This window comes from Saccopteryx bilineata, chromosome 8 (assembly GCF_036850765.1).
Source record: "Saccopteryx bilineata isolate mSacBil1 chromosome 8, mSacBil1_pri_phased_curated, whole genome shotgun sequence".
In the NCBI taxonomy this organism is placed as follows: Eukaryota; Metazoa; Chordata; class Mammalia; order Chiroptera; family Emballonuridae; genus Saccopteryx; species Saccopteryx bilineata.
The window spans coordinates 40,592,576-40,612,915 of NC_089497.1; the positions used below are offsets into that span (position 1 = coordinate 40,592,576).

General features: G+C 39.5%; 1 protein-coding gene across 1 annotated transcript in view; it reads left to right on the forward strand.

The window, feature by feature from the left end:
• The window catches only part of PLCXD2 (phosphatidylinositol specific phospholipase C X domain containing 2), a 51,955-nt gene that overhangs the window by 21,795 nt on the left and 9,820 nt on the right, over nt 1-20,340 (forward strand). The window contains exons 2-3 of the mRNA XM_066241067.1: nt 2,358-2,818; nt 15,515-15,756. Coding sequence (XP_066097164.1) covers nt 2,358-2,818; nt 15,515-15,756 — 703 coding nt within the window. The remainder of the gene's footprint in view (nt 1-2,357; nt 2,819-15,514; nt 15,757-20,340) is intronic.

Sequence of the window (20,340 nt, forward strand, 5' to 3'; positions counted from 1 at the left end):
GCATCCAAGGAAGAATGACATTCAAGGCGAGCCTCACGCTGTATCACAGACTCAATCCTGAACAGCTAGGCTGCTGATATGATTTAAAGAGAAGGAAGAACTGGCTGTTCACCGTCGATATATAATGTATTCCTAATAGATCCCACAGTGAGGAGGTGTAAAGATTTTTTGTTTCTGTACAGGCAAAGCATTAGGCAAGAATCCAATGGGTCTCATTAACAGAAACAACCAATACAGAGAATCCAGGGGGACTTGTTCCATATTTCTAGTAGTAACAGAAGTGTTTTTAACCTGAAATATACTAGTAATTTTCTTGCTTGCAAAATTGGCTTTGCCTAATGATTGGTAAATGCATTTTTTTCTTAATAGGTACTGAATATTCTCCATGTTCTAGAGATTACATAAAAATAAAGCATTACTTGTCACCTTTTTTCCCCACTTTATTTCTTAGGATATAAAATAATAAAGCCACCCCAGAATGATTTATTTTCAAGAAAATGGAAATAATAAAGCATAAAACAGTTGAGTTCTGTGAAGTTCTATCTTATGTATGAAATGCATACTGTAAGATTTAATAAAATAGATAACTGGTGCATTAAGCATTTTAGTTTTAATGTGGGCAATAGTGGTAAAGAACAAGGTTAAGTAGTTCAGAACAAAGGCATTTTCCTCCTTGATTTTGCTTGCAAAATAAGAGCCAAAGAGCTAACCAAATATTAATGGCTGACACTAGATGGAAACCAGTGACACACTTAAAGGTATTTATTAAAGGTAATTTTCACCTTAGAAATATTTTCTCACTAGAGTTAGAAATGTGTCTATCATGGTCACTTATACTATAACAATCAGGTCATCTCAGGTTCTAAGAGGATATCTACCCTCCTGTTCTTTAAGGCAGAAAAAGGGAACATGCATTTGATCATTTAATACAATAGATTCAGCTCTTTAAGAGGTGAATTGGAAAGAGGCCAAGTAACTAACCTGTTGAACTCCTCAGGATGTTTATCTGATCTGTCAAGAAATCATCGCCAGGACTCATATTTTCTCAAAATGTACAGTTGATGGGACCTATTGTTCATGCATCTTCCTCAGCAGCCGGGTCATCCCGACCTTTGCTGTTTCTGGTGTAAATTACTTGAGCTCTGTGCTTTGAAATTAGCTTAATAAGTTCCTGACTAAGAAGCTGCTGAAGGCTGTCCTGGCCAAGGAACCACAGATCTTCAGTCTCAGGGAAAACAGATGGAGTTATAAGCTTATAGTTGGGAACTGCCTGACAGGGTTTGTCATATGTTGCTTTGTTAAACAAGACTATGTTGTTGAGCTTGTCCCAAACTTTGCCTTTGGACCACTTCTTCTTGGCCTTGCCCCTGATTTGTTCACTGGCTCTTTGTCTTTCATGGCCATCTCTCATCTTTCTTCTTGTCCTTGGGCAGCAGAATGAAACTCAAAGAGCAGCTGCTTCCACTGCTGGTCAGTGAGGTGTCCCCTCTAGACTAATTTTTTTTTTCATTATTAAAATAGTATTTATGCTTGACCTGTGGTGGCGCAGTGGATAAAGCGTCGACCTGGAAATGCTGAGGTCACCGGTTCGAAACCCTGGGCTTGCCTGGTCAAGGCACATATGGGAGTTGATGCTTCCAGCTCCTCCCCCCTGTCTCTCTCCTCTCTCTCTCTCTGTTTCCCTCTCTCTCCTTTCTAAAATGAATAAATAATAAAAAAATTAAAAAAAATATTAAAAAATAGTATTTACAAAAGCATAAAAATAAATCAGGGTTGTTTTTATTTTTTTTAATTATGCCTTTCTTAAAATTTAAATGTCTATCCAACATTACTGAGATCGGCCGAGTTTTCACAACTTTTGTTTCAGTGACTGCAGGAATGAAGTCCATATGCTACCAGTGAGCCCTCTCCTGGGAGGGACACTCCAGCAAGCTCCAGTTTGTCTCTGTTAGGAATATTCTTCAGCAAATATTTGTTTTTCAAAAATCAGTTTATGTCCTCAAAATAGCTCTTCTGAAATGAAATTTTTAGATCAAGTGGTATGAATATTTTTATCTCCTCTTTCCAAACATATTTCTAAATAGTTTTCCAAAGGGTATTTATTAATTTGCTTTACACTAGCAATAAATGAGGATTAAATATAGTTTTACCCTAGGCTTAACACGCTACTAAAAAGATGACATTACTTTTATTCATGCTCATTTTATTTTTAGCAAGCTTGAACTTTTTTGAAAATATTTGTTTGTAATTTTTTGGTATGTATTTGACTCCTAATTTGTTTGTTTTCTTACGAATTGGCTTATTTTTGCCAGGTCCAGTCTCAACTGCTTTTCTCCCCCTTTATTCCTTTTGTACAGGCTCCCACGATTCGTTCAGCTACTGGGTAGATGAGAAGTCCCCAGTGGGGCCTGACCAAACCCCAGCTATCATACGCCTCGCCAGGATCTCCTTGGTGAAGAAGTTAATGAAGAAATGGTCTGTAACTCAGAACCTGACCTTCCGAGAACAGCTGGAAGCTGGGATCCGCTACTTTGACCTGCGCGTGTCTTCCAAGCCAGGGGACGCTGACCAGGAAATCTACTTCATCCACGGGCTCTTTGGCATCAAGGTCTGGGATGGGCTGATGGAGATTGACTCATTTCTTACACAGCACCCCCGAGAGATTGTCTTCTTGGATTTCAACCACTTCTACGCCATGGATGAGGCCCATCACAAACATCTGGTTCACCGGATCCAAGAGGCCTTCGGAAACAAGCTGTGCTTCGCCTGCAGTGTGGAAAGTCTGACACTACAGATCCTGTGGGAGAAGAAGTGCCAGGTAGGAGGAAACCAAGATGAGCTTCCAAGGGCAAAATCAGAACTGTGTCTGCCTTTTCTATCAGCCAGCTGTAAAACAGCTCACCCCAGGGCTCTTAGGTTAGCAGGCGTAGATTGTTTGGAACAGTAAACATACTCACAGAGGTCCCTAGGCTCTGGATAGCTTCAGGGGCTCCTCTGGATGGCCTTGAAATGGGATGAACACTTGCCAGGTATTTAAAACTCTTTTAATAACCTGTTTGGCATCTAAATTGACTTTGAGTGGCCTGGCCAGAACCAGCCCAAGGCAAAGTTGTGAAATTAGACCAGTTGGTCATACTATTTTACTGTCTCCCATATTGTCTGCCTTTAAGCATCCTTCCCCTCAGGATGGTCTGTTCCATCCTGCCTTCAACTCAGTGTCAGATAATCTCCGCCAAAGTATTGACTGATAAGTAAAAGCATTAGCTGGCAAAGGCATGTGATGTGATCATTTCAGGTGTTTTAATATTTTGAAAGGCTATCTTCAATGAATTTGGGTCATGGTGGGAGACAGTTAAGGAAGGAAAAGACCATGGGAGGAATCCAGGTTGGAAGAGTAATCCCCAGTCGCTTATGCTGAAAAGAGCTCCCAACCTACACCTGGAAGGGACATACTCAATAAAAGGAGTGTTGGGCCCTGACCACCTGGCTTAGTGGATAGAGCATCAGCTTGGCTTGCAGACATCCTGGGTTCGATCCCCAGTCAGGGAATCCACGAGGAGCAACCATCTGCTTCTCTTCCCCTTTTCTCCCTCTCTTCGCCTCTGCAGCCAGTGACTCAGTTGGTTCAAGCATTGGCTCCTGATGGGGGTTGCTGAGTGCATTTTTCAGTTGGGGCACATGCAGGAGTCTGTCTATCTCCCCTCCTCTCATTTAAAAAATAAAAAGAGGGAATGTGAGCCTCAGATATACTCTGCACTGATCCCTAAGGATGGTAGGTAGTGGGAGAGGAGAGCTCCGGGAAAGGTCAGCCTCTGACTTAGACTTCAAAAAAGAAAAGAAGAAATAAGTGCCTTTAATTCATAGTTGCTCACTTGCTCATGGATACATTAACAAAAGCATCTTAAAGAGGCATTTACTTTTTAGCTTAGGGAAAAGCTTTTGATTAAAAATCAATTGAAGATTATTCACTTGCAAATGCTTTCTGACCACCAAGTATGTTTGAAGTAAGCACCATTTTAAGCACTTGGACTAAATTAAATAAAACAAAGCTCTTTGCCCTAATGGAGCTTTCAGTCGGGTGGAGAGAGATAGCTCATAGATGTAAACATCTAAATACATTACCTGTTATGGCGGAAAGTGGTAAGAGCCATGAAGAAGAAAATTGGGAGTGGTGAGGGGGAGCCAGGGTTCTGTGTGTTGGAGAGTTGGTCACAGTTTTAAATAAGTTGATCAGGGCAGCCCTCATCAGAAGATAACATTTGAGAGAGTTGATCACATGGATATTGGGTGAAGAACTTTCCCAGCAGAAGAAGGAGCCAGTGCAGAGTTCTCAGCAGGATATGCCTGAGGTTTCTGAGCAAAGGCCGGGGCAGAGGAGGTCAGAGGGAGAAAGGGTGACTGTGTGAGCCTTGAGGCACTGTAAGCACTTGGCTTCACTCTGAGTGAGGACTGGGACCTGACTTAGGTTGTAATGCTATTCCTGTAGTTAATGGGGAAGAGACCTGGAATAGAGTAGGGGGTGTGGGGGTGTGGGGGAGGGAGGGAAACCTGGAAGGAGACTATTAGTGGGAAGTAGTCAGTTTTGAACTTATCAGAAGGAAGAGCCAACAGGGTTGCCTAATGGTTTGGGATTCAGGGTGTGAAAAGAAATGAGGGCTCAAGGATTTTAAGGAGAACTCTCAGGTTTGGCCAGAGTAGTTGTAAACACCAGGTTGTTTTGCCTACTCCTGAAAGTGTTTAAGGACTTAGACTCCACAGAGGCTAATGAGTTAACTTAGTATCTGTTAAAATTTTTTAAATTTTATTTAGAAAATTAAATTTAACAGGGTGACATTGATCAATAAGTGCATGGGTTTCAGGTAAACATTTCTATAACATTTGAACTGTTGATTGTGTTTTATACCCATTACCCAAAGTCAAATAATTTTCTGTCACTTTATATTTGTCCCTCTTTACTCTCTTTCTCTTCCCCTCCCCCACACCCCCTCTCCCATACCCCCTCCCCTTGGTAACCACATCACTTTTATCTATGTCCATGAGCCTCAGTCTTATATCTCACCTATGTGTGAAATCACACAGTACTAAGCTTTTTCTGATTTACTTATTTCACTCGGTATAATGTTCTCAGGGTCCATCCATGTCACTATAAATGGCACTGTGTCATCATTTCTTAATTCTGAGTAGTATTCTGTTGTATATATGTACCACATCTTCTTTAGCCAATCCTCTATTGACAGATACTTGGTTGTTTTTATGTCTTGGCCACTGTGAGTAATGCTACAATAACCATGGGGGTGCATGTGACTTTACATACCAATGTTTTCAAGCTTTCAGAGTAGATACCCAGTAAAGGGATTACTGGGTCATCTGGTAGTTCTATTCTTAATTTTTTGAGGAACCACCATACTTTCTTCTATATGGTTGTACTAATTTGCATTTCTACCAGCAGTGAATGAGCATTCCTTTTTCTCCACAGCCTTTCCAACACTTGTTATTACCTGTCTTGTTGATAATAGCTAATCTAACAGATGTGAGGTGGTATCTCATTGTAGTTTTGATTTGCATTTCTCGAATAACTAGTGAAGATGAGCATCTTTTCATGCATCTGTTGGCCATTTGTATGTCTTCTTGGGAGTAGTGTCTGTTAAGTTCCTCTCCCCATTTTTAAATAGGATTGTTTGCTTGTTTGTTGCTGAGCTTTATGAGTTCTTTTTATATTTTGGATATTAACCCTTTCTTGGAGCTGTTGTTTGCAAATATCATCTCCCATTTAATTGACTGCCTATTTGTTTTGCTGTCAGTTTCTTTTGCTGTGCATAAGCTTTTTAGTTTGATATAGTCTCATTCATTTATTTTTGCCTTTACTTCCTTTGCCTTTGGGGTCAAATTCATAAATTGTTCTCTACTGTCAAAGTCCATGAGTTTAGTACCTATGCTTTCTTCTATGTAATTCATTGTTTCAGCTCTTATATTTAGGTCTTTGATACATTTTGAATTAATTTTTGTGCAGGGGGAAAAACTGTAATCAAGTTTCATTCTTTTGCATATGGCTTTCCAATTTTTCTAGCACCATTTATTGAAGAGACTTTCTTTTCTTCATTGTGTGTTTTTGGCTCTTTTGTCAAAGATGATTTGTCCATATACATGTGGTTTTATTTCTGGGCTTGATTCTGTTCTATTGGTCTATATGTCTATTTTTCTGCCAATATCATGCTGTTTTGATTATCATGGCTCTGCAATATAATTTGAAATCAGGTAGTGTGATACCTCTGGCTTCATTCTTTTTTCTCAGGATTGCTTTGGCTATTTGGTTGGGGTTTTTTTATGGTTCCATACAAATCTGGTTATTGTTTTGTTTTATTTCTTTTAAAAAATGACATTGAGATTTTGATGGGGATTGCATTAAATTTGTATATTGCTTTGGGTAATATGGCCTTTAACTATGTTGATTCTTGCAATCCACAAATGTGGAATATTTTACATTTCGTTGTATCTTTTTCAATTTCTTTCAATAATGTTTTGAAGTTTTTAGTATATAGACCCTTCAAATCCTTTGTTAAGTTTATTCTTAGTGTGTTTTTTTTGTTTTTGTTGCAATTGTAAAAGGAATTGTGTTTTGAGTTTATTTTCTGAAATTTCATTGTTTACATATAAGGAAGCAGTAGACTTTTGTATTTTGATTTGGTATCCCATGACTTTACTATATTTATTTATTGTTTCTAATAGTTTTTGGTGGGGACTTTGGGGTTTTCTATATACAGGATCATGTCATCTGCAAAAAGTAATCTTTACTTTTTCTTTCCCAATATGGATACCTTTTATTTCTTTCTCTTGCCTGATTGCTTTGGGCAAAACTTTCAAAACTATTTTGAATAAGAGTGAAGAGAGTGGGCAGACTTGTTTTGTTCCTGATTTTAGAGGGAAAACCTTCATTTTTTTTACCATTTAGTATGATATTAACTGATGGTTTGTTATATTTAGCCTCTATTATGTTGACGTACTTTTTTTCTATTCCTATTTTATTGAGTGTTTTAAACTTAAAGGGATGTTGTATTTTATCAAATGCCTTTTCTGTGTCTATTGATAGGCTAATATGATTTTGTTCTTTGTTTTGTTGATATGGTGTGTTACATTGATCAGTTTCCATATGTTGAACCATCCTTGTGCTCTTGGAATGAATCTCACTTGATCATAATGTATTATTATTTTAATGTGTTGCTGTATTCAGTTTGCTAGTATTTTGTTTACGATTTTTGCATCTGTATTCATAAGAGATATTGGTCTGTAGTTTTCTTCTTTTGTGTTATCCTTGCCAGGTTTTGGTACCAAGGTTATGTTGGCCTCATAAAATGTGTTGGGGAGTATTGCTTCTTCTACTATTTTTGGGAAGACTTTGATAAAGATAGGTACCAAATCTTCTTTGAATGTTTGGTAGAATCCACTAGTGTAGCCATCTGGTCCTGGATTTTTATTTTTGAGGAGGTTTTTGATAGTTGTCTGTTTTCTCCTTGCTATTCAGGTTTTCCACTTCTTTGTGACTCAGTCTAGGAAGATTGAATAGTTCTAGGAATTTATCCATTCTCTCTAGGTCAGCGGTTCTCAACCTGTGGGTCGCGACCCTGGTGGGGGTCGAACGACCAAAACACAGGGATCGCCTAAAGCCATTGGAAAATACATATTTATTATATAATACATTATATAATGTTGAGAACTGCTGCTCTAGGTTGTAGCATATAATCTGTCATAATATTCTACTATGATCCTTTGTATATCTATGGTGTCTATGGTAATTTCTCCTCTTTCATTTCATATTTTGTTTGTATGAGTCCTTCCTCTTTTTCTTTAGTGAGTCTAGCCAGTCATTTGTCAATTTTATTGATTGTGTCAAAGAACTAGTTCTTTGTTGTACTAATTTTTTCTCATAGTTTTTTTTTGTTCTCTATTTCATTAATTTCTGTTCTATTTTTTACTATATCTTTTCTTCTGCTGACTTTGAGTTGTCTTTGTTCTTTTTCTAGTTCCTTAAGATGTGATATTAGGTTGTTTACTTGGGATATTAGGTTGTTTCTTGATATAAGCCTACAATTATATAAATTTTCCTCTTATTACTGTTTTTGCTGCATCCCAGAATTTTTGATCTGCAGTTTTGTCATTTTCAATTTTCTGTAATATCTTTTGATCTCTGCTTTTATTTCTTCTTTGACCAAGTCATTTTTTAGAGTATCTTGTTTAATTTCCACATTTTTGTTGGTTCTTCCTTTTTGCAGTTCAATTCTAATTTCAAAGCCTTATACTCAGAAAATATGCTTGGTATAATTTCAATCTTCCTGAATTTGTTGTTAGTTTTGTGGCCCACCATATGGTCTATCCCTGAGAATGTTCCATGCACACTAGAAAAAAATGTATAATCTGATGTTTTGCTATGAAATGTCCTTTATTTGTCTATAATGTTCATTTGATCCAGTGTGTCATTTAAGGCTGACTTTTCTTTATTTATTGATTTTCTGTTTGGATGATCTATCTAAAGACATCAATGGTGTGTTGAAATCTCCAACTATTATTGTGTTTTTGTTTGTTCTTATTTTTAGATCTGTTAGTAGATGTCATATATACTTTGGTGCTTCCTCATTTAGTGAATCTATATTAAGAAGTGTTATGTCCCCTTTATCATTATGAAATGTCCTTCTTTGTCTCTGGTTACCTTTGTTGCCTTGAAGTCAGCATGGTCAGATATGAATATGGCTACACCTGTTTTTCTTTGGATATTATTTACTTGGAGAATCATTTTCCAGCCTTTCACTTTGAATCTACTTTTTTACTTACAGCTTAAATGTGTCTCTTGAAGGCAGCATATGGTTGGGTTTTGTTTTTAGATCCAGTCTGCTACACTGTGCCTCTTTTTTAGTGAGTTTAGTTCATTTAAATTTCAGGTAATTATTGACACTTGAGAATTACCAGTTATAGCCATTTTATGTTTTACTTTCTGGTAGTTCTGTGTCTTATTTGGTTCTTCTGTTTTGTGTTTCTATCAGTTGTTTTTGTTTGGTGGTATTTTGTTTGGTATTCTATATTTTTTTCCATTTCTTTCTTTTTTAAGCTGTGTATTTCAGTAGTGGCTTTTCATGTGTGGGTACCATTAGGTTATTAAGAGAAAAATGTTCATATGTTCAAGAGTCCTTTGTCTTATGAGTGCTTCTGCATTTCATCCTCCCTTGCTACTGCACATCTTTATCCCACCATTTTATGTTATTGTTGTCACCGATTATCCTTGTTTTTATTGTGGCCCTGTTGGATCATTTTCTTGTAGTTTTGTATTGTTTGTTCTTTGAATCTGGTCAAATAACTCCCTTGAGTATTTCCTGCAGTGAGGGTTTTCTGGTGATAAATTTCTGTATGTCTGCAAAAGTTTTTATTTCTCCTTCATATTTGAATGATAACTTTGATGCGTATAGTATTCTTGGCTGGTAAATCTTCTCTTTCAGTAGTTTGAATGTTTGAGTCCACTCTCTTCTAGCTTGTAGAGTTTTTGCTGAGAAGGCTGATGATACCCTAATGGACTTTCTTTTATTTGTTAGCTTCTTCTTTTCTCTAGCTGCTTTGGGGATTCTTCCTTTATCATTGATTTTTGACAATTTTATTACAATATGCCTTGGAGAAAGTCTGTTTGGTTTGAGGTAACTCAGCATTCTCTGTGCTTCCTGGATTCAAGGCTCTAACTCTTTCCATAGACTTAAGAAATTCTCATCAATTATTTGTTTGAATAAGCTTTCCATTCTCTTCTCCCTCTTTTCTTCTTCTGATACACCCATTATTTTAACATTGCTCTTTCTAAAAGAGCCAGACAGTTCTTATAGAGCTTTCTCACTTTCTTTATATTTGTGAATCTCTCTCCTCTTCTCTCTAGCATTTCTAATTGCCTGTCTTCAATGTCCCTGATTCTTTCCTCTATCTGGCTTGTTCTATTAGCTAAACTTGCTACCTCAGTTTCCAATTTACATATTGAATTCTTCATCTGTTTTTAAAGTTTCAGTCTCCTTGGTGAGGTATTCGTTTTGTTTTCTGAGTTCATTAAGTGTCCTATTGGTGTTTTCTCATATCTCGTTGAGTATTTTCAGAATTTCAATATTGAATCCTCCATCATTTAACTCTGAGGTTTCCATGTGATTGAGATTTTTTTCTGGAGATTTTTCCTTTTCTTTCTGAACTATGTCTCTGTCTTGTGTAGGTAGCTATGGTATTTGGTTTTGTCTTCCTTGATGGCATTTGAGAGTGGTATTTTTAAGAACCCTAACAAAAAAAAACCAACTAAAAGAATCAAAAAAATTTTTAATGCAATAAAATATATAAATTTTTTTTAATTATGAAAAATAAAAAGAAAAACCACAGAAAACAAAGATCAAAAACAAACAAAAATAAGAAACAAAACACCCACTAAAAATACAAATAAAATGAAATGAAATTCAAAAGAGAGAAAGAAGAAAAAAGAATAAGAAAGAAAAAAGGAATAACAGAAAAAAATGAAAAAAAAAGAGAAGGAAAAATAAATATCAGTTTTGAGAGGTATCTCCCAGTAAGTGTAATTGTATTACAAGCTTTAGCTCTGTGAAATTTCTGGGCTGTCATCTGCTGAGATGTTGCTGTTGCAGTGAGGTAGGCAGGACCACAGTCACTTTGGTGGGTAGGGTCTGTTTTGAAGGCTTTACAGCTTTGGCTTTCCGGCTTTTCAGCTCCAGTAATGGCGATCTCAGGCTTTCAGGAGCTCCTCCACATTTCTCAGCAGACCCTGGGACCAGATGCAGAGCACCCCTGTTTTTTATGGGAGAGAGTAGCTCTGGAGAGCTAGCTGTGGGATTTGTCTCTGCCACTCTCTGTAGCTTGAGAGGTGAGGAAGGCAGGATCTGGGAGTCTAGGAGGCCGCACGTTAACTTTTTCTGTCTCTGCCAAGTGTGAGCTATAGGCAGACCATGGGAACACTGGCCGTGACCCTGCAATCTGCCTTCTTTGTTTAGCTCCCCCTCTGCCCCTGTATCTCATTGCTCCTCCTGGCAGAAGGGGACCCAGTCATCCTGGGTTTCCCTCTCTGTACCCCTCAGACAAAATCCAAACAGCCTGAGTTTCCCTCCACCGCGTAGTCTGGTAGAGGAAAAATAAAACTGCAGTCACTCCCAGTTTGTCTTCTCTCCAGAGCCCACCATGAATGTGTTTTATCCTCCACCTCCCTTTTCACCCAGTCCCACCTTTAGTCCATTTGATGTGTGGATCTTTTAGGTGTGCCTTCAAGCCCAGCTGGGGTTCCTTTGCTGCTTATAGGTATTCAATTTGTTGAAATTTCAAGGGGCAAGATCAGGAGTATCTCTCACACTGCCACTACTCTGATGTCATTCTATGTTAAAATTTATCTAGCTATTTATTCTCACAAAAATGTTTGCAGTGATGGTTTGTCATATTTTGTCATACCTCTTCCTCCAAACCCAAGTTTATATCCATTTAGAGTCACAGGTTTCATTGGAGAAATTGTTTTCCCCCAATAGAGTCTCTCTCTTACAATGTTAAATACTAGTGATAGCAAAAACAAAAGCAGCTAACATTTACAATGTGCTAAGTACATGGATTGACTCATTTAATCCTTTACACTATGAGATAGGTATTTCGTTATTCTCTTCTTACAGATAAGAAAACTGAGGCATAGAGAGATTAAGCAAGTTGCCCAGGAGAACATTGTTAGTGACATGAGCCAGGATTCTGCCACAGAGTTCATGTTCACAGGGCTATTCACACATCTTGGTGATTTTCACAACTACATCATAGATAATATTAATATATTAATAAAAACACTCTTTTTATTCATGAACCCCTATTATCAGGGCATCTAGAGGGTTAGCAGAATTGGAGAAAGGGAGGGAGATTAGTAAAAGGGCTTTTGAGTCCTGGATTCAGGCACAGTTAAATTTGAGTCCAGAGGCCTGAGCAGGTGGTGGCCAGTGGATGGAACATCAACCTGGGACACAGAGGACCAGGTATGAAACTCTGAGGTGACTGGCTTGAGCATCAGCTCATCTGGCTTGAATGTGGGCTCCTTGGCTTGAGTGTGGGCTCACCAGCTCGAGCACAGGGTCGCTGGCTTGAGCATGGGATCAAGGACATGATCCCATGGTCACTGGCTTGAGCCCAAAGTTGCTGGCTTGAGCATGGGATCAAGGACATGATCCCATGATCACTGACTTGAAGCCGAAGGTTGCTGGCTTGAGCAAGGAGTCACTGGCTCAGCTAGAAGCCCCTGGCAAGGCACATATGAGAAAGCAATCAATGAACAACTAAGATGCTGCAACAAAGAACTGATACTTCTTATCTCTCTTTGTTCCTGTCTTTCTGTCCCTATTTGTCTCCCCCCCCCAAAAAAAAAAGAAGTACAGCTAAGTACATGGACAGATATCTGTTATAAGTACAGTTTTGTAATTTCATACATAGACAATGTTCTGGATGGATTGCTATACTGAGAACTAAATTGTTTAGAAATCTGTAGTATGAACAAATGTCTTCAGAAACAATAAATAGTGTGGGTAATGACTTTCTAGAAGCACAGTGATGAACTATCATAGTTTTTTGTTTGTTTGTTTGTTTGTTTTGTTGTTGTTTTTTTACAGAGACAGTGAGTCAGAGAGAGGGATAGACAGGGACAGACAGACAGGAACAGAGAGAGATGAGAAGCATCAATCATTAGTTTTTCATTGTGCGTTGCAACACCTTAGTTGTTCATTGATTGCTTTCTCATATGTGCCCTGACTGCAGGCCTTCAGCAGACCGAGTAGCCCCTTGCTGGAGCCAGCGACCTTGGGTTCAAGCTGGTGGGCTTTTGCTCAAACCAGATGAGCTCACCCTCAAGCTGGCGACCTCGGGGTCTCAAACCTGGGTCCTAAGCATCCGAGTCCGACGCTCTATCCACTGCGCCACCGCATGGTCAGGCAACTATCATAGTTTTTAGGGATGGGTTAAACTATATCATCCAACTACAAATATGCCTAAAATTACAAAGAAAGATTCCATGATGACATATCAATAAAAAGGGAAAGTAGCATCAATTTGAATTCTAGTCTATCTCTGTCCCCCTCTCTTTCCTAAAGTTTTCCCAGACAAGTCACTTCTTAAAAGCAAAACAAAGATATAACAGAGTCATCAGTCTTCTCCCCCTGCTGGGGCAGTACCATACTGGTGGTTATATTCGAAATATTTATTATGTAATGAGCTGCCTTGCATGTAAGCCCCTGAGTATTTTATTACTACAATTTTATAGCAAGACTTCATCTCCATTCAGTCACATTTCATTTACTCAACAGGCAATTACATCACAGTTCACAGATATATATTTATACATTAGAGGCTATGGATTTTCAGAGTACAGTGAATTTGAAAATTTAATCTACAATATGGCAGTATTTAGAATCTTACTAAGAAGGTAAGAATACATAACACTAGTAATACACAAAATGAATGATATAAAACTGCATGATAAGCTGCCTCAATTTTCCTATATAAAGAAAGAGGTTGTTGTAATCAGTCAAATGAAAATAGCATCATACATAGTATGAATCTACATCCCAGGGGCCTCCAGGAAAGGACCAATCAGAATAAGAGGAGGTCAGTGAAGGAATTATTTATCAGAGGAAATGAGATTTTTAAATCTAGTCTCAAGAGGAAAACAACATAAATTGCTGAGCTGGCAGAAGAGTATCTGAGAGAAAAACACAGCAGAGTGAGGTGGGGAAGCAGAGGCAAAACACAGGCTCTGAGCAAGAGTTACTGCCCCTGGAATTCTGTAGAGTAGAAAATGGTTTGCTAGGCCAGCCTCCCACTGTAAATAGAAATTCTTCCTATAATCTTTAGGATCAGATTGTTCAAGAAGGCTTTTTAGGAAAGGTGTAAAATTCTTTTTGTATAATTTGTACATTTTGCATCTTTTCCAAAGCTAAGTGAAGAGCAGTATCATCCTGTCATCCCGACACTGCCTAGGGGCAGGCAGCAGGGACAGTGGTCGGAATCACTCAGTCCCCTGCCTTTCCCATGGTCCATTTCACAGGCCCGCTTTCCTCCCGTACGGACGCTGGAGACCCCAGCCTTCCAAACCAGCCAATTACATCACCATCAGGAAATCCTCCTCAATCTCCCGGGCAATCTGCTTAGTGTGAGCCGGTGATTAACCTCATTAACACACGTGTGTACCGCAGACATCATTAGCAGTCAGTCAGACATTACTCAAAACCATTAAAAACAAGAACAACATTAGCCTGTTGAGTGCTTCAAGTCTGGCACTCCCTACCTCTAAGCCTTCAGGAGCAGTTAGTCAGGCACCTTAGTTAAGACCTAAATGTGCACTGAAAACAAGGCACACACTCAGAGTTTTTCTTGGGTGTCTGGAGGATTATGCTCTCTGGCCAAGGAGTACAGTCCAGGGAGTGTGAACAGCATGCCGACATTCCTCCAGGTAGAGATCACTGGTGCCCCGATGGGGAAAAGCATATTACTTCTAGAAACATAAACAGCAGAGCTGAATTGGGACAACCAAAATAGCAACCCCCTGTCCCTCAGCTGCCTCTCAGAAACTAATTAATGCTATGGACATAGCTTGCTAATTATTTTCAAAAATCACCACGAGCCTGAGCGATCCCGCTGGAGACCCAGAACCTCCTGGAAGTCTTCCCTCCCTGCCTTGGGACTGCTCCTGCTCCCCTGGAAAGGGTTAGTTAGTTCATCCAGAGTCAGCACACACAGTTAAAAATCTGGGTACTCCCAAATTAATTAAATGTGTTCATCTCAACTCCAAAAGAGCTCAGTGCCAATCTTGTGAGCATCTGAGTCCTAAATTATAGTCTCAGGGATTCCCCATTCAGGGTCCAAAGAATATAAGAAGACTATAAATTTGGATGGGGGAAAACTACATATTTATTCTCACTGAGCTTTAACTGAAAATTATATACCCATAGATTCTGAGTACAGGCCATCATGCTCAGAAGTATCGGCCCCATACCTATGACTTTGTCCCTGCAGAAATCACATGTATTTCCATATCACATATCAGTTACTGCAGAGATCTTGAAATATAATTTCTATTCATAACTATATTCCAAATTATGAACCTTATACTTACCGCAAAATATTTTTATGTAATATCTTTATTATGGAACATACATTAATTTATGACAAATTCAATTAATATATTGATAGCTCTAGTCCATCTTATTGATTTCCTTTATAATCCTGTTTTATTTTACGAATTCATTTAAATGAGAAGGGGTTCAGGATTTTGCCATACCATCAAAATTCTCAGAAAAATAAAGTTAAGACTTTTCAAGTGCTTAAATCTTTGCTACTGATTTTTCTAAAAATATATGTAACAGTTCTTGAATTTTCCCTTGTTTATATTTGTTCACTTTTCTTCCTAGCAATCAGCATAAAGCCACGGAGCTGACAGTCACTTTGTTCATGAATCGCTCTCCTTTTTTCATTTTGAACATTTCAGGTTCTTATTTTCTATCACTGCCCCTTCTACAAGCAATACCCCTTCCTGTGGCCCGGGAAGAAGATCCCAGCGCCCTGGGCAAATACCACCAGTGTGCGCAAACTAACCCTCTTCCTGGAGACCACCCTGAGTGAGCGGGCCCCACGCGGCGCCTTCCATGTCTCTCAAGCGATTCTCACCCCCAGAGCGAAGACCATCGCCCGAGGCCTGGTTGGTGGCCTCAAGAACACTCTGGTTCATAGGTAAGAATTTGCTTCCATCCCCAAAGTAAAGTTTTTATTTTTTAATTACCTTGCTTCTCTTCTAAATAAACAGCAATAAAACCAAATACTTTGAAGATTTAAAATACAGCAACACAAAATACCTTATGTTTTGAAAAGCTGTGCATTTGAAGTGGCTTGAATTAACTGTGACCAAAGACTCTCTAACTACTTTTATTAAATGACATATTATACCATAAATATGCTCTAAATTTCTATAGTAAAGCTCAGCACTTTAAGCCAATAGCAGTCTATATACTGCTGGCATGGGATGCCATCTTATTGTTGCCCCTGCCCCTGGGGCTGTCCCAAGTACTCACTTGCTTATGAAGCATTAAATGTGACTGCTATGCTAGGTGCTAGGGAGTCAGAGATAACTCTTTAAAGACTTCAGATGTCCTTCTTCCTTCATAGTGACAATGAGTCCTAAGAAGAGGCTTAGGATGCCACCCACCATACCATAGCTTTAAATACATCCACAGAGCAGAATTGACTCTAACTATTCAATGAGGTAGGAGAAGCTCCAGAAATTCTGTATTAGATTATGTTCTTTATGTTGGACAGCGATAGAAGATAAGTTGTCAAGAAAAAGGATGCTTGCCCTAGCCGGTTGGCTCAGTGGTAGAATGTTGGCCTGGCACGTGGATGTCTGGGTTTGATTCCTGGTCAGGGCACACAGGAGAAGTGACCATCTGCTTCTCCGCCACTCCCCCTTCTCTTTCTCTCTCTCTCTTCCCCTTCCAAAGCCATGGCTTGATTGGTTCGAACAACATTGGCCTCAGGCACTGAGGATGGCTCCATGGCCTTGGCCTCAGGTGCTAAAAAATGGCTTCGTTGCTGAGCAATGGAGCAACAGCCCCAGATGTGCAAAACATTGCCTCCTAGTGGGCTTGCCAGGTGGATCCCAATTGGGGAGCGTGTGGGAGTTAGTCTCTCTACCTCCCCTCCTTTCACTAAAATTAAGAGAAGAAGAAGAAGAAGAAGAAGAAGAAGAAGAAGAAGAAGAAGAAGAAGAAGAAGAAGAAGAAGAAGAAGAAGAAGGAGAAGAAGGGAGGAGGAGGAGGAGGAGGGGGGAAGAGGAGGAGAAGGAGGAAGAGGAAGGGGTGGAGGAGGGGGAGGAGGAGGAGGGAGGAGAAGGAAGAGGAAGAGGAAGAAGAAAAAGAAAAAGAAGAGGAGGAGGAGGGGGAGGAGGAGGAGGGAGGAGAAGGAAGAGGAGAAGAAGAAAGAGGAGGAGGAGGAGGAGAAAAGGATGCTTATATATACACACATACATGTATATTTGTATGCCATTGTCTATGTGTATGTGTATGTCCATATATATATATATATATATATATATGTATGTACGTTTATAATGGAACTGTTATAAGTACATTTGGATATGGGCATCCTTTGAGATCCAAACTGAGGAAGGTAACATGCTTGGGTAATAAGAATCACTTTGGTTCTTGAGTTCCAAATGCTGAGCACCAGAAATCAGGCAGTGAAACATTCATCCGAAAGCATGTCCCTGTCTGTTTGGGTCTGAGTTTGGATAGCAGGAATTCACCTGTCAGGAGTTTGGATAGCAAGGAGCGTCTAAACTATTCTCCTTCTTTTTTTTTTAAGCAAAGAACAGGGAAAAGAGAGAGAAAGAGAGACTTACAGATAGGGACAGACAGACAAAAAGGGAGAGAAATGAGAAGCATCAACTCTTCTTTGAGGCACTTTTTGTTGTTCATTGATTGCTTTCTCATATGTGCCTTGACTGGAGGGCTTCAGCTGAGCCAGTGACTCCTTGCTCAAGTCAGCAACCATGGGAGTTATGTCTAAGATCCCATGTTCAAGCCAATGAACCCGCGCTCAAGCTGGTGAGCCCACACTCAAGCTGGATGAACCTGCACTCAAACCTGCAACCTAGGGGTTTCAAACCTGGGTCTTCAGCATCCCAGATTGGTGCTCTATCCACTGTGCCACCACCTGGCCAGGACTGAACTTTTTTTCTGTGTCGGCTCCTAATGATATGACCATGAACAGAATGAGAAACTTCTTTTTGTGTGGCTCTAATTAAAGTCTTGACTGAATTACTTGTGCTGAATTTGGAAGAGAGCATTTTATAAACTAGCTGTATGTCTCTGAAAGATCCAGAATTATGAACTTTCTTTTTTTATAACATATGTGCACATATACATACTGTTTTCCTCATGCCTTTGGTAAATTTGTAGGTTAGCATTATTATTCATTCATTGATTCATTCACAAAGATTGAGTACATAAGAGCAGCTAGGTTTATAGATACCAAGTGAATATTGTGGTTTCTGCCCTCATGGAACTTGCAGTCTATCAGAAAAACTAAATGTGTAAATTTTAATGTGAAAAGCACTATTATAAAAATCTGTGCAAAGAGCTGTACTAATAAAGGAAAGGGCATATTTAAAAATAAGTTACCCTGGCCAGGTAGCTCAGTTGATAAGAGTGTCATCATGATATGCCAGGTTGTAGGTTCAATCCCAAGTTAGGGCACATACAAAAATCAACCAATGAATGCATAAATAAGTAGAACAAAAAATCAACAGAAGAACAAATAAGTCTTTCTCTCTTTCTCTGTCTTTCTCTCCCTCTCTCTCAAATCAATAAAAATAAATAAAAAATTTAAATAATAAAAATAAGAATGTTATATTTGTATACTGTATTCCAAATATACATTTCCCTCTTGCAGATGATTTCATTTTTAGATTAAGCCAGCCTCCAGGAGTGCACATTGTCTAGAGCACATTATAGTACCCATTTCAGACGTGACCCAGACCCACATAGACTCTTGGTAATTGTCTCACTAGTACATAAATCTGGTCAGATCTTACTGGTTACAACTGTGAACCCACCAAGTCACAATACTTTTCATACTCCTAAATTCCTAGAACTCTAATCTGACTGCAAATGAAGCACAAGGCTCTTTGACTTAGTAATGGTGATGATGGCAGCCTGCGCCCAAAGCCAAGGTGTCCTAGCGTGCCGGAGCCCTGCCCACTGACATGCAGATGTCTCCAAGGTTGAAAAACACTTGGGCATCTTGGCACTTTCTGGCTGCAAGAATATTACAGGGATACACCCTGCACTCCTAGGCATCTACATCAACTGAAGGAAAAACTCAGCTGTGGTAAAGAGTTTATCTCCTAAAACCAGCACGGCTGGGCTGTTGAATAAGCACAGGAGAGAAGCAGTTGTCATAGGCCCTTCCCCTGAGTGCCAACACCCAGAAGTTCTGTCCTAACTAAGTAGGGGTCCTATCAAACTGGCCTTGGGGCACTGGATATCAGCTTAACCAAAAAGAAGACAAGGTATATTTTCTTACAAACGAAGAGGTGGTTTTCTCAGCAGAAAGTTAAATGCCTTTCTGACTTGTAAGTGAAATTCAGATATGAGGTCTTGTTCTCCTTGATTCATTACTCTCAAAAGGAAGCTGTGAATAGAATTCTGACTGAATTTCTGTAAGTTTTCCCTAGATCATTAGAAACCTTGTACTCCCAACAAAATCAAGTGAAAGGAAGTTTTGCGTAAGCCTGATGACAGAGCAGCCATGGGACTGTAGAAAGGGAGACGGACTGAAACCAGAGGGGTGAGACAGAAGCCTGACTTGGTCTCTGTACGGAAGGAATTGTGTTCCCTGAAAATTCACATGTTGAAGCCCTAACTCCCAGGAACTACAATGTGACTTTATTTGGATACAGGCCTCTAAAGAGGTGATTAAGTTAAAATGAGGCCAGTTAGGGTGGGACCTAATCCAATCTGACTGGTGTTCTTCCAGTAAGAATGGGAAATTTGGATGCACAGAGACATCCAGGATGTGGGTGCAGAGAAATGACCATGTGAGGACACAGCAAGAAGGTAGCCATATACATGCCAAGGACAGAGGCCTCAGGAGAAACCAAACCTGCCGACACCTTGTTCTTGGGCATTCAGACTCCAGACTGTGAGAAAATCAATTTCTGTTGTTTCAGCCACCCAGTCTTATGGCAGCTCTAACAAAATGCAATCCCTTAGTAACAGAGTGGCCTCTAACAAGTTTGCTAAGGTTTTCTCACCAGTTAAATGAGATTAATAATACCACCTAATATTTTAGAATCTAATCAATGACATGCCTACTATCGTACCTGGCACAAAAGAGGTATGTCATCCCTGTCTAAGGAAACCCAGAAGCACAGTGGAGGGGCCCCAGAGTCACAGGGAAGTTCATCGCTGCTAGTCCGTGGGATTTGGCGCGTTACCTTATGTCAGCACTATCTGGCCCAGCTCTTGACTGGTCTCTCTTCTTGGTAAATGTCAGGAGTTAAGAAAATAAAGTGGCTCCTCCTCACAGTAGGTTCTACAGTTCCCTTCCTTTGTACATAATCCTGGTTATTTGATGCTTGCCTGGCTGACACATGCAACCTGAAGCTGACACAGAGCTCTTTGTCACCTGAGATGCGGATGCATGCCTTTCCCACATTTCTCTGGTCGGGTTCCAGGGATCCCTGAGGTCATTGTAGTTGCCACCAAGCCTTTAATTCTCATTTCCCTATGATGACCAGAAGATGGCGCCTGCATTTCA